The sequence below is a fragment of the Acinonyx jubatus genome, chromosome D2 (genome assembly GCF_027475565.1).
Source record: "Acinonyx jubatus isolate Ajub_Pintada_27869175 chromosome D2, VMU_Ajub_asm_v1.0, whole genome shotgun sequence".
Lineage (NCBI taxonomy): Eukaryota > Metazoa > Chordata > Mammalia > Carnivora > Felidae > Acinonyx > Acinonyx jubatus.
The window spans coordinates 32,651-47,203 of record NC_069393.1 but is presented as its reverse complement, the minus strand read 5'-3'; the positions used below and the strand labels follow the sequence as shown (position 1 = coordinate 47,203).

Genomic DNA, 14,553 nt, shown 5'->3' with positions numbered 1-14,553 from the left:
CCTAATGGGCTTTGCCCACAGCCTCGAGGGGCTCCCGTGGCCAACAGCGGTCACGACCAAAGACGCCTGTGCAAACTGGTCGTAGTCCCTGCAGACGGCGGCAGCGAGGCCCCGTCCTGGCAGACGGGGCAGAGAACCCCAAGACAGAAATCAGGCGGATCTGCTCGGGACGATTCCCTTTTCCATCCTGGGCCGGAAGTGCAGACCGAAACGCCCCATTTTAGACACTAAAGACGTGCGCGCTTTTTCACCTTCCTCCCGGAGGAACAGCGTCACCGCAGCGCAGCCTGTGGAGGGAAGACGGGGAAGGAGCCGCGTCCGTGGCGGCACCCGGGCGGACCAGGCTGGGGGCCCAGGGAGCAGGTCCTCCAGGCAGCCCTCAGGAGCGGGAGATCTTGTCCGCAGGCATGAACCCCGTGTCCCCGAGGGCCCTGAGCGCCCCTCGGCCACCAGGCCGAACCACCAGGTGGCTGATGCTACTGTCCTTGAGAGAGAGGTGGAGCCAGACTTCCGGGGGGAACGGCAGCGCCCGGCACACCATGTAGCGGATGACGTCGGCATGGCAGCTGCAGATCACGGAAGTGTCCTCCTGCTGCTTGGCGTCTGCCCGGTGGATGTGGTTCCGGAAGGCGGCCTCAATCCGGGCCCCGGCTGCGTAATACTGCACAGCCTCGGGCTTCCAGTGGGACACGGGTGGGTCGGGCTCGATGGGGGCGCCTTCCCTCCGCAGGTCTGCGCTGACCTTGGAGACGCCTGGCAGGTGTTCGCTGACGACAGCAGTGGTGTCGATGGCCCGGGTCATGGGCGAATGGACAATTTTATTAAAGTTCAAGCCCAAGCTGGCAAGTCGGAGCCCCGTCAGTTCAGCCTGTTCACCACCCAGGGGCGTCAGCGTGCGGTCCTTTTCCTGGGAAGCATCCACGTGGTTCTGGGAGTGCCTGGTGAGGAAGATGTGTCGCGTGGCCTTGGCTTCGCCGTGGTCCAGCCTGGAGGCCAGTTCTTCTTCTCCACATTCCGGGTTCCTCTTCCGCAGGTTCGCCAAGGACAGCGGTTCTCGCCTGTCCCCGTTGCAATCCCAGACGCCCGGCCCGGGGCCCGCCGACCCCGCCCACGCCGGCACCTGGACCACGCGCAGCTCCGCGTCCCTGCCCGCGCGGGGCTTTCCCACCGCCACGGCCGAGGAGAGCAGCGCGGCCGAGCCTCCGGCCAGGCCGCGGGCCGCCAGCTGCAGCACCTGTAGGAATGCCAGGCCCGCGCCTTTCCCACCCCGGCTCCGGGCAGGCGCTCCTATTCAGGTTGTAATTTAAATATCGCTTTCTGGGGCGCCCTGGGTGGCTCAGTGGGTTGAGCATCCGACTTCGGCTCAGGCCGTGATCTCGCGACGCGGCTCGTCAGTTCGAGCCCCACGTCGGGCTCTGTGATGACAGCTCAGAGCCTGGAGCCTGCCTCAGATTTTGTGTTTCCCTCTCTCTCTGCTCCTCCCCCACTCACACTCTGCCTCTCTGTCTCACAAATAAATAAAAACATTAAAAAAAATAAACATCACTCTCTTCAGAGAAGCCTTCCCTGACCCCCCCTAGCTAAATCAGCCCCACTCACTCTCTACCACGTGACCTTATCTTATCTTTGTCATTGTCCTTATCGATACCTGCCATTGACTTATTTATCTTCTCATTCCGCCCAGCAAGATCCTTGTCTACCTCCATTGCCGAGACCAGTGCCAGGCCCCAAAAGGGGCTCATCTTTGACCCGCCGACCGCTCTGTGCTAGTGGATGGTTTTCAAAAGCCAGTCGTTACATGAATTTCATGTCCACGTTCTGGTGGTGTTTAAGTACACATCTCAGTGCCCTTATGACTTTCCGTTTTAAGGACACAAAAGCATGAATCACATTCTTTTTCTTTTTTTTAATCTTAGAGCGCATGCATGAGCGAAGCAGGCAGAGAGAGAAAGAGACGGAATCTTAGGCAGACTCCACAGTCAGCATAGGGCCCGATGTGGGGCTCAATCCCACAATCCTGGGATCGTGACCCGAGCTGAAATCAGGGGTTGGATACTCAACCGACTGAGCCACCCAGGCGCCCGAAGAGTGAATCACGTTCCTTAGGCACCACCGTGACTTGGGGAGAATTCTGGATAGAAACGCATTTCACGATTAAGAGGTCAAAAGGTCTTTAACTTTGAGGAAATTACCCCCGTCCGCACTGAGCCCTCATGCCATTATCACCGGCTTCAGAAAAGGCATCTGCGAGGCAAACGTGACAAAGTAGAAGTCTAGGAACGGGAAGATCAAATCTAAGCTAAAATTGTACTCGAACAAGGCAAGGCCTTTTAGTTCTACCCTACCAGTACCTTCTCACAAGTTCCAAAGTTCGGAATCAGAGACACGGCCTCAGAAAAGCTGGTGGACAAGCTCAGTCTCTCAGTACACTGCCTGGATCCTTGTGCTGGCTCTCAGAAAAAAAGTTAGGAGGTGCCACCTTTCATTTTTCAAGGTCAACATTTTGTCTTTAAGAAAGCACAGAGGCTTTTATGCAGCAAACACAGACCCCTAAGAGTTTCTGGGCGGAGATGCTGTCCCCGGCCCCGCTTTGTCTGAGTCACCCAGGGCAGCACCCCAACGGCCGAGGACAAGTGGAGGGAGGAAGCTGCTCATCCCACTCCAGCTGTGAACCACCAGGGAGAGCCACTCAGCAGGTCTTCAAGGACCTAGGACCCTACTAGGTGGGCACAGCAAAGGTTGGGGGGCCGGGGGTGTTGCGGTTACGCTCTCAGAGACTCAAGCCCGTTGTGTTACCTGACGCGTATTTTTTTTCCCCCAAGGGCTGGTGAAACCTAGAGGAAATACCCGTTGCCTCCCTAGTCCCGGCTGTGTATTTCCACACAGAGATGTCACTGCTCTGCCTATGCCCTCCAGGATTTCCCACCCGGAGGTCTGACACAACCAACCATCAGGGTGCAGTCTCCTTACCAATCTGCCCTGGCCACCGTCACTGCTCACCATACCTGATGCCCAGACTGGCCCGGGTTTCCAGCTTCCCTGACTTTGTCTTGTTTGGGAATAGGACAGAAGAGCAGAAGAAGAGAAAGGTGACCCTGTGTTGGTGGCTTCCAGGCTTAAGATTAAGCTGAGACCAAGAGCAGGGAAGTCAAGGTTAGTCAGATCAGAAATGAACAAGCCAGGGGCACATGAGCCAGCTTTCTCAAAATAAATAACTTTAAAAAATATAATGAAAAGAAACCGTATCTCTGGAATCAGGATGTATCTCTGAAATCGGGATGTGTCTCACCATAAATGATGTGTCTGGCATTCCATCATTTAACGGGTCTTAGTTTTAGGTGATGCAATAAAGTCATGGTAAGTGAAGTGAGACTCAGCTTTCCCAGCACGCCGGAGGGTGGATTTAGAAAAGGTTACAGGGGATGGGTTTGCAGAAAGTTCCTCCAGCTTCGCACCACAGCACCTTCTCCACAGTCAGTGAGCCATGGCTATGCTCTCCCTACCGAGGGTGGGGGGGTGTAGCTTCCCAATCCTTTCAGGAGCTTTCCCTGTGTGATCTGACACCAGCCCCCACGGGCAGACGGCGCGGCGAGACTAAAGACAGAGGCAGGCCACTCCGTGGTGGCGAGAAGCACTTTTAATAAAAGCAAAGGGAACTTAGGAGGCTTGTCTTGAGCTCAGCAAGAGAAATGGATCCTTGCACCTGTCCTCCAAATCTTAAAAGTTTACAAAGAGGCGCTGACTGGGCTCAGCCACATGTACTGTTCAGGCGTTTTCAGCATCTCAAGGCTGTCCTCGGAGCAGCCTCTGGGAACAGAAAAGGCAAACGGAACCCACATTTCCAGAACAGGAGAGGGGGCTCCTGAGTACTGGGGTCCAGCTCAAGTCACATTCCCCAACTGGTGGGGACGCCTTCCTTGGGCACCCTCTCTCAGCATTAGTGGTGGAGGCTGTACCTTATATCTGCTATTTCTATATTCTTCACAGTTCCCTTTCCTTCTTATTAGTCTCGGGTAAGGGGTGGGTGTGGGAAGGCCACCTTAGTTCTTTTTTTTTTTTAATTTGTTTTAATGTTTATTTATTTTTGAGAGAGAGAGACAAAGCGTGAGTGGGAGAGGGGCAGAGAGAGAGGGAGACACAGAATCCAAAGCAAGCTCCGGGCTCTGAGCTGTCAGCAAAGAGCCCAACGTGGGGCTCAAGCCCACAAACCAGGAGATTGTGACCTGAGCTGAAGTGGGAGACTTGACCAACTGAGCTACCCAGGCACCCTGGGGGGGGGGAAGCTTTATAATGAGAGAAGAGCGACACAGCCATGAGGCGGGAACAAGAAAGGGTATTGCTGTTGTAATAATTTGTGACATAGGTATCCAAAGACCACATCCAGAAAACTTGCTCCTGGGAATTAAAAGCAAGCCAAGAGTCAGATTCAACACAAGCACCTTTGCCTCGACCCGTAAAATCTGTGTATGTTCACAAGCATCCCTTATTCAACGTACAGACGGACAGAGGTGTGTTACACGTTTACTTGTATGAGTTGAGGGCACTGTAGGGGTGAGGACCACAGTGAGAATCAAACACTCCAGCGTCTAACTTTAGCATGGCTTCTAACCACTTCGAGGGCTTGTTAAACTCAGAGCAGGGGACTCTACCCACAGAGTTTCAGAGTTAGGAGGTCTGGGGTATGGCCTCAAAACTGCAGCTCTAGAAAGTTCCTAGGTGACACTAACCTCCACTTTGAGAAACCCCGGCTTATCATCATATGATGAGCTCACCAGCAGAAAGCAGGGACCAGGGTCGTGATGGCCTTTGGGGACTCAGGCCGGACAGTGTGAGTACAGATCCCAGTTCTGGTGCAATTACCTTAGGAAACGTGTTCGCTTTTCTTTATCTTAGTTTCCTCATCTGTAAAATGGGGATGATGGTACCTAAATGCTGGGATTCATAGAAGAATTAAAGGAGTTAAAACGTGCAAGGTGTTTAGACCACGCCTGGCACATAGCAAGCACTTTGGAATTGTGTTTCACTGAAAAAGTACGGGTCCCGGCGTCAGACAAATAAATGGCTTAAACTTAGTACCTTGTGAAAGTCACTTCACCATTCTGAGCTGCAGTTTTTTTACTTGTAAAACGAGGATGAGAATAACACCTATCTTACAGGGTTTTCATGAAGATTAAAAAAGCTAATACGCTGTTTATGAAATCTTGGCAATTGAGCATATCGTCAACTTTCAGCTCCTCTAAATGGGGTCTCCTTCTGGTGAAGGCTGTTGACTCTGTGGGGTAATGCTGCCCTCTGCTGGATAAGTGTGCCTTTCTAGAAATTCAGTTGACGTTCTCAATTCACCAAGCAAAAAAGCTAACAATCTTCAACAAGTTTGTATTCTCTGAACACGTTTCTTTGGCTGCCATGATCAAACATGGTTGAATTAAATCACCCTCAGTGAATGGTTTCCTCACTTGGCAAAATAACAAGCCGCTTGGCAACTTGCTTGGGTTGCAGCCTCATTTCCAACTTTTATTTTTATGAAGACACAATTGGCTGTGTTGTGAGATCCTGTTTAAGTTTTCTACTCTTCAGGGCGCCTGGGTGGCTTGGTCAGTTAGCATCCGACTCTTGACTTCGACTCAGGTCGCGATCTCCCTGTTCGGGAGTTCAAGCCCCGCATGGCGCTCCGGGCTGACAGCGTGGGGCCTGCTTGGGATTCTCTCTCTCCTCTCTCTGCCCTGCCCCCTCTCAAAATGAATACATTTTAACAAATAAAAAAAACTTTTTTAAAAAATCACTGGTATAATTTAAAAAATGAAATAACATTTCTGCCTTTCATGATTGTTGCTTTCCTGTGAATTGGGAATACTGGGACGACTGCCTAGTCCGGTAATGCACACGAACGCTGTATTCTTTCAGGGTCGCTGTGGTAGGCACTGGAAACAGGGTAGCGTTATCACCTGGTCGCTGGGATTCGTCATGTGCCAAAACAGCCAGACGGTACACACGTGAGCAAGTGTCCCTCTGTGTCCGGGTGAAGCTTTATTTATTAGTGATGGAATATGAATCTCTCTTAATTTTTGCACGTTATAACATATCATTCTTTGATTTTTCTCAGTCACTTGTAAGAGTAAACCCCATATGCAAAAACGGGAGCTGGCCAGTTTGCGTCCGCAATCTGTACTCTGCAGACCCCCGGTCTAGAATCCTCCGCCAGCGTCCATCCACTTGCTGAGGGGACCAGACTGGTGAATTAAGCAGACATCATGCCTGCCTTCTTCAGACCCCTTAGGATGCCACTAATCTCTACCATTCTGCTAGATACAACATTTACTCTCTTGGCCAGGGGTATACTTTTGAGCTTCCACTTGACTTTCCTTTCTATGGCAAATTTCACCATAGATCCAATATGTATTGAGGATTTTTGCATCAAGGTTTATAAGGGATATCGGTCTATACTTTCTTTTCTTGTAGTGTCTTTGTCTGGCTCCGGTATCGGGATGCTGGACTCAGAGAATGACTTAGGAAGTGTTTCCTTGTCTTCCATTTTTTGGGACGAGTTGGAAAACCATTGGTGTCAGTTCCTGCCTAAACATTTGGTAGCATTCACCTGTGAAGCCATCAGATTCAGAGCTTTCCTTTGTCAGGAGGAAACACAAACATTCGGTCTATAACAAGATCTTCAAGTCCTAACAGTCTGATTTAAATGTATACAGCCTCGCTTCAACAACATATAAAAGCCCTTTTCTTATTCAAGTCTGTCTCCCTCCCCTTTCAGGTATTAATGTCACAAAATGACATCTTTATGTATTATGTGTCCCCAGGCAGACTAAGGATAGTTTCTTAGGCATTCCTCTCTTAAATCTCATAGAAAAAGTGCAGAATTACCAAATCAAAGTAACAATAATACTAGCTTTTATAAGCGCCCACCTATTTAACTTTGCTTCTCCATATGGCTTCAAGCTACTACTGTCTAGTTACTAATTCCTAAAGTCTAGTGTCCTTTCATTTATTTTATGTATTTATGTATGTATGTACGTATTTGTTTGTTTATTTATTTTTAGAAAGAAAGAGGGTTGGAGAGGGGGCAGAGGGAGAGAGAGAGAGGGAGAGACAGAGACAGAGAGAATCTTAAGCAGACTCCACACTCAATGTGGAGCCTGGCATGGGGCTTTATCCCACAACCCTGGGATCATGACCTGAGTTGACATCAAGAGGGGGATACTCAACCGACTGAGCCACCCAAGTGTTCCTCCTTTCACTTCAATCTGGATGACTTCCTGTAGCATTTCTCACAGGGCAGGCTTTTGTCTATCGGGGCATGTCTTCATTTCTCCCTCGTTTTTGAAGGATCGTTTGCAGGATATAGGATTCTTGGTTGACATTCATTTTTCCTTCTGGCCTCTAAGGTTTCTGACGAGAAATCTGCCGATAATCCTATGGAGGGAAATATGACTAACATTTAATATTAAATAAAAGCTTTAATAAAGCTTTAATAATGCTTCCACTTAGCTTTCATAAGGTATTAATAACGTACCTTATTTTGTCTTATGCAACAGAACATTGCTTACAGTATCATGATGTCCGTTGAGTTATAGCATCATTTTGAGACCGATCATTCATAATTTAAAAAAAAATGAATGGAATGTTTTAAGGTTAGTCATTGGGGCTGTTTAAAAGCCTAACAATATTATAGATTTTCAAACTGGAAGTGAAAACAAGCTACTGAAACATCATACAGATTGTAATTTCTAATAAGGGAAATAACAATTGCCAATAACCCACGTAGACAAAAAGCTCTTTGGAGTCCTTATTTGTGAACCCAAAAAGTAAGAATAGCAATGGAAATAATCTCCAGCTGTGACTGGTCCATTTCTTGCTAATGACTTCATAAAGAGCCTGTAAAAGTAAGACAAAACACACTCTTGCGTGTCTCCTCTGTTCTCAATACTCTACTACAACGCTGTTTCACTTCTGACATCAGACATGGGGAAGTCTGCACACATCAAGCAATTCTGTGACACTCTCTGGGTGTCCTATAATCTAACTCAGTTCTGACCTTATCTACCTGATGTTATCGGATCCCACATATTAAGGACCTAGTCTCACATGGGGCACCTGGATGGCTCCGTTGGTTGAGTTTCCGGCTTCAGCTCAGGTCGTGATCTTGTGATTTGTGAGTTCAAGCCCTGCAGTGGGCTCTGTGCTGACAGCTGGAGCCTGCTTCCGATTCTCTCTCTCTTTCTCTCTCTGCCACTCACCCACGTGTGCGCTCTCTCTCTCTCTCTCTCTCTCTCTCTGTCTCTTTCTGCCTTAGAAATAATAAATTAATAAACCTAAAGAAAAAAATAAAGGACTTAGTTCCATAAATTGTGCCTGCCCCTTCAGATGCCCACAGCAAGTCCAAGGTTGTTGTTTCCATGGTGCTTCTCACTGATTGGCTACAGATTGGAGGTTACCACAAACCCCCCGTCTTTTGGTTCAATTCATTTGCTAGAGCAGGTCACAGAATTCTGGAAATCACAGTTTACTTATTAGATTGCCAGTTGATTATAAAAGGATATTGTTCCTGGTCGAACTGGGGAGAATCCAGGTTCTGGGGCCTCCACCCAACTGGACCTCAAGAACCTGAAGTTTCTTGGTCTTGTCATGAGAATGAATTCAAGGACAGACGAGCGGCACAGCACATAAGTGACACAAGTGGCAAAGTTTATTACGACAAAAGGTACACTCTTGAGAGATAAGAGCGGAGAACGTAAGGGACAGAACCGCGTCCCGAGGTTTGGGTTTCTGTCTTTGATCAGCAATTGTTGACTAGAGGCAGAATATGCATTACTTGGGGCCCGTAACAGGGTTTCATGCTTCTTTCTTCCCATTTTAGTCAGAGGGCTCCTGTCACGGCATCTGCCATTGTGACCTGTCTTCTTGGGAAGTACTGCCAGCACAGGTCTCTGACCTTCCCTATAGCCAGCTGGGACCTCCTCATTGCTGACCTTCAGGTATTAGGTGTCAGTTGCCTACTCCAACAATATTACTCAGGAATAGCCGGACGGAAAAGATGCAGCGGGCAAGGTATGGGGGGACAGACCCAGAGCGTCCCATGCCACTCTCCCCAAATCTCCACAAGTTCACCAGCCCTAAAGCTCTCCAAACCCCATCCTGCTGGGGTTCCGTGAAGGCTCCATTACACAGGCATGGCCAATTAAATCTTTGGCCATTGTGGGTTGAACTCAACTTCCAGCCCCTCTGCCTTCCCCACCCCTCTAATCCTGATGCTGTTCCCATGGCAACCAGCCCCTATCCCTTGGGGCTTTTCCCCAAAGCCATCTTATCAATATATATTCTGGTGTCATTGAAAGGGACATCTTATGAATAATAAAAGACCACTTTACTGCTTTCCTCACTAAGGAAATTTCAGGAGTTTTAGGAGCCCCATGACGGGCGTTGGATACAAGAGGGGAAAGATACGATAAAATAGGCAGAGAGGGAAAGGTTAGGACTTGAGGTCCCTGGGTGGGAAAAAAAACACGTATTTTGGAACGATGCTGGGAGTGTTTGACCATAGCAAACCCCCTCGGGCATAAGATCCCTCTCCAGAGTGTAACAGATACCACCTACGCTCCCTCAGGAATTTAACACTCAAACTACCTAAGTAAAAAAAGGAAACCATAAGACTTGCGTTATAGGAAGGACACTATGATCAGCCTGACTCCTCACACAATGGAGTCGAGCCAATCAGGAGTGGGCAACCTGGCACCTAGAGTTATCCAGCCAGTGAGGATAGAACCTGAGAAGGAACAGGGGGGAAGGGAAGGGAGGGCTGACCAGAACCTTAGAAAACAAGGAGCCTTGCCTACAGTGGCTGGTATTCACTTTCAAATGCCCCCTCTCTGTAAAGACAGCTTTCATACTACTCTAATAGACTTTTGCCTGCTCCTCATTTTGTGCCCATCTCTTCCTTCTTCCACACAGCAAGAAAACAAATCCCGGGTGCTGAGGCGAAAACCCTGCAACAAGGACAGAGGAAGACCAAATATAAATCACAGTATCACACAGCCATTGTTAGGGGATGCCAAGCACCCTTGTAAGACCATGTCCGGACCTGAGTTTTTGGTCATTTTAGCTCAGAAAGCTGCTTGTTGTAACCTGAGGGAATCTGACCACAATTAGTTTTATCCTTTTTGGGTTTTTTATCTATTTTTTTTTCCTCTACTCTTTCCCCCGCCCCCTCACTTTTCTTTTTTCTTTATTCTGTCCCTTTACCTTTGTCTCATTTTTCTTTCTTTTTTCCATTTTATTTTTTTATTCAGTTTTCATGTTTATTCATTTTTGAGAGAGAGACAGACAGACAGACACAGCACGAGCCGGGGAGGGGCAGAGAGAGAGGGAGCCACAGGCTCCCAAGCAGCCTCCAGACTCTGAGCTGTCAGAGCCTGACGCGGGGCTCGAACCCAGGAACTGTGAATCATGACCTGAGCTGAAGTCGGACACTCAACCGAGTGAGCCAGCCAGGCGCCCCTCTTTCTTTCTTTTTTTTTTTTAACTTTATTTATTTATTTTGAGAGAGACACAGAGAGTGAGTGGGGCAGGGGCAGAGAGAGGGAGAGACAGAATCCCAAGCAGGAACTGGAACTCACAAACCATGAGATCATGACCTGAGCCAAAACCAAGAGTTGGATGCTTAAGGCACTGAGCCACCCGGGTGCCCCTCTCATGTTTCTTTCTAAATAAATCTAGAGCTAATATCTTTCAGGGACATTTTGTTTTTTCCCTTACACGTGTTCACTACCCTCCCCCCGCCACACACACACACACACACACACACACACACACGCTCTCTCCCAAAGATAAAACTTGTTTGAAATATGCTAAACTGATTCTCTCCCTGATAATATCTGCAGATTTGAGTTAAGTAACCTAGAAAACAGGCCATCTCGTTGAATGTGATGTTGAAAGGGCGGGCCTACGCCAGCCGACTCCATCTTGTTCTGTGTCCTTCACCTTGACCACACCTCCTCCCCTTGAGTAACCCCCCCCCTCACCTGCCTAACAGGACTCGACCCTTCCCCAGGACCCTTCCCCAGCCAATCGGCTGAGGCCATAGCCATTACCTCACCAACTGCCCCCAGGCCCCAATAAAACCTTTGTCCTTTTGAAACTCGCTCTCTTTCCCTGGTATCTCACCGCTGCGTCGGTGCAGGTAGGGGATTGAGCTCGAGCTAGCTCGAATAAAGGCTCTTTGCTTTTGCATCGGACTCGGCTCCCTAGTGGTCTTTGGGGATCACGAATTCTGGGCATAACAATGTAACTTGGGTAAAAATTAATTAAAAAAAACTTCATATAGAGACACCCAGGTGGCTCAGGGGGCTAAGCGTCTGACTTCAGCTTAGGTCCTGATCAAACAGCTTGTGGGTTTTAGCCCCGCATTGGGCTCTGCACTGACAGCATGGAGCCTGCTTGGGATTCTCTCTCTCTCCCTCTCTCTCTCTGTTCCTACCCCACTTGCACTCACTCTCTCTCTCTCAAAAATAAATAAATAAAAACTTTAAGGGGAAAAAAAAAACCCTCATACAATGAGGAGGAAAGCTGATAAATGCAAACAAAAAAGGGCAGCCCGATGTCTGAGGCCAGGTACTCCCCTGCATGGTTTTAGTTTCTGCAATCTTGCTTGCCTCTTGCATCGGCCAGCAGCCAGGAACCAGAAACTTCGCTAAACTAGTCCTGCCCAACCCGGAAGCACGTATATGTAAAAACTCAGTAAAACTCCAGCCCAACGTTCAGGCTTTGGAGGTGACTCCACTGAGCGAACACCAGTGCAAAATAAACAGTCCGTTCTGATTCCCTGCATGCTTGTCCCTGGACAAGCTCGTGCTGGGTGCCCAGCATTTGCTGTAACAACAGAATGGAGTCAGGAGGCCAGCAGGAGAAGCTCTCCTATGGGAAGGGGAATTAAAAGAGAAGCAAACCCTAAGAGACGTTTGTTGTTGTTGTTATGTGTATTTATTTTTTGAGAGACAGAACACAAGCAGGGGACAGGCAGAGAGAGAGAGAGGGAGACACAGAATCCGAGGCAGGCTCCAGGCTCCGAGCTGTCAGCACAGAGCCCAATACAGGGCTCAAACTCATGAACAGCGAGATCATGACCTGAGCTGAAGACGCCTTAACTGACTGTGCCACCCAGACGGCCCCGAGAGACTCTTAATGATAGAGAACAAACTGGGGGTTAATGGAGGGAGGTGAGTGGGGGATGGGCTAAATGCGTGACGGTATGAAGGTGTTATGATAAGCACGGGGTATTATATGAAAAGTATATGTGAAGCGATGCATCACTAAATTCTACTCCTGAAACCAATATTGCACTATATGTTCACTGATATGGGCAGCAAAGGCAGAAAGTAATGTAGATAAAATTAAATTTGCTTATAACCTGCAGCCTATTGACAAATAGAATACTTTAAGCAGGCAGAGCGTTGGTGCAAAGAGGTGGTTTTATTAAAGCATGGGGACAGAACTTAGGGGCAGAGAGAGCTGCCCTGGGATTGTAAGGAGAGACTGATGATATACTTGGGAGTTGGGGGAGGTCAAGACTAGGAGACGTTTCCAGAAGGACTTTTATATGTTAAAGAAGACTTACAGAATCCAGAAGCCTAGCTATTGTGAAGCAAAAGTTGCTTTCCCCCCTGGCAAAGCATTAACGGTAAAACGGTCTGGAGTTCCCAGAGAAATGTTTCACTCTGCCGGCCTCAAGGATCCGTCAATGGGCTGCAGGTCAGAAGGAAATTGAATTTCATCTGCATTCTTTTCTGCCTTTGCTGCCCATATCAGTTATGACAAGGTTACTTTCTTCTAGGTGATGAGAGGGGCTTATAAAGAAGATTACCTAACTAGAGCTTGATGAGGGAGCATGAGGCAGGCAGGGCAAAATACAAGCCCTCCCCCGGGTGGGACGCGTGAGAGGTGCCTCAGGCACACCTGGCTGCCTGAAGACAAAGGAAAGAAACAAAACATGACAAAACGAATGGTTAACTGAGAGATCCCAGTCCTTCGGGACAAGTGTCTCCATCAGTCTGCAAACGTCTTAGTAAATTACAGGAGAAAGGCGGCGTTATCAATAGCCTAATTTCCAGAAACCCGTAGACTCCGTTTCCTGTAACCCCAACCACACCCGTCCACAGTGACGTGGGGAACAAAGGCAAGAAGGAAATGGCAGGTAAAATTCAATTTCCTTATAACCTGCAGCCCATCGACAGATATCCGAGGCGGGCCGAGTACGACTTGACTCCAGGAACTCCCCACTGTCTCAATGTTAATGCTTTGCTAGAGAGACAAACAACCTCAGCTTGACTTTCGCAAGGCCTCAGGTACCTTAGGGGTCCTCTTTAGCATATCAAAGTCCCTCCGGAGGCCTCTCTTTTAACTTTTTGTCCCCAACCCCATAGTATAAATCCAACCATTCTTCACAAACCCCAGTTCAGCTCTTTCTGCCCACTGGCTCTGTCCCCGTGCTTTAATAAAATCACCTTTTTGCGCCAACATCGTCTGTGTTCAAGAATTCTTTTTTGGGGCCCCTGGGTGGCTCAGTCAGCTAAGCATCTGACTTCCACTCAGGTCACGATCTCACAGGTTGTGAGTTCCAGCCCCACATTGGGCTCTCTGCTGTCAGCGTGGAGCCCGCTTCAGACCCTGTGTCCTCTCTCTGCCTCTCCCCTGACTTGTGCTTTCTCTCTGTCTCAAAAATAAGTACCAAAACATAAATTAAAAGAAAAAGAAAAACATTCTTTCTTGGCCATTGGCTCCAGGCCCCATGAACCCCATCACCACCCCAAAACTTCACCAAGCTGGTGGGGTGATTCTTAATTGAACGGTTTAAGATTTCATTTCTGAGAGAGCCAAAACTGTAATTAAATCCTAGTTTGGTGACATAGGGCTTAGCATAAGTGACTCCATTTTTGGACTGGTTGTCTTGTTTTTAATAGCTTAATTTCTCAAAAAAAAAAAAAAATCAACCAAATTCCACTTTGAGTACAAAGGCAGAGTCTGAGTCAGTCTTCATCCTGGGTGCTCAGGGCAGGGAGAATCTCCCAAGTTCTGGTCTTTTCCATACAAAGATTTTGTTGTTGTTGTTGTTCATTCTTTTTAATGTTCATTTATTTTTGAGAGACAGAGACAGAGCGTGGGCGGGGGAGGGGCAGAGAGAGAGAGGGAGACACGGAATCAGAAGCAGCTCCAGGGTCTGAGCTGTCAGCGCAGAGCCCAATGTGGGGCTCGAACTCACAAGCCTTGAGATCGTGACCTGCCCTGAGATCACGACCTGAGCCCAAGTCGGCTGCTCGACTGACTGAGCCACCCAGGCGCCCCTCCGTACAAAGTTTTAGATGTCCTCCACTTTATGGAACCTGTAATTTTATGGAGAAAAGGAAATCTAATATAGACTAAAATATAAAAACTTGTTGAGAATATTGGGTTAAAGAACAAAAATTCAAACAAGTAACTTTAAAAGCCTAATTGGTGGGGTGCCTGGGTGGCTCAGTAGGTTGGGCGTCCGACTTTGGCTCAGGTCATGATCTC

General features: G+C 48.3%; 1 protein-coding gene across 1 annotated transcript; it reads right to left on the bottom strand.

Annotated features, from left to right (window-relative positions):
- Nucleotides 1-281: 281 nt before the first annotated feature.
- LOC106989611 (serine/threonine-protein phosphatase PGAM5, mitochondrial-like) lies at nucleotides 282-1,706 on the bottom strand. Its single transcript, XM_053207714.1, has 2 exons — nucleotides 1,649-1,706; nucleotides 282-1,287 (listed from the first exon to the last, which is right to left on the bottom strand). Exons 1-2 carry the CDS (start codon nucleotides 1,704-1,706, stop codon nucleotides 380-382), a joined length of 966 nt encoding a protein of 321 aa, XP_053063689.1. The 3' UTR covers nucleotides 282-379.
- Between the last annotated feature and the right edge of the window lie 12,847 nt (nucleotides 1,707-14,553).

Bases quoted from the DNA above. Each gene is read 5' to 3' on its own strand.
- LOC106989611 (XM_053207714.1), bottom strand. From the start codon at position 1,706: ATGGAGGTAGACAAGGATCTTGCTGGGCGGAATGAGAAGATAAATAAG. The intron at 1,288-1,648 runs GTATCGATAAGG...CAACCTGAATAG, and splicing joins GATAAATAAGTCAATGGCAG to GAGCGCCTGCCCGGAGCCGG.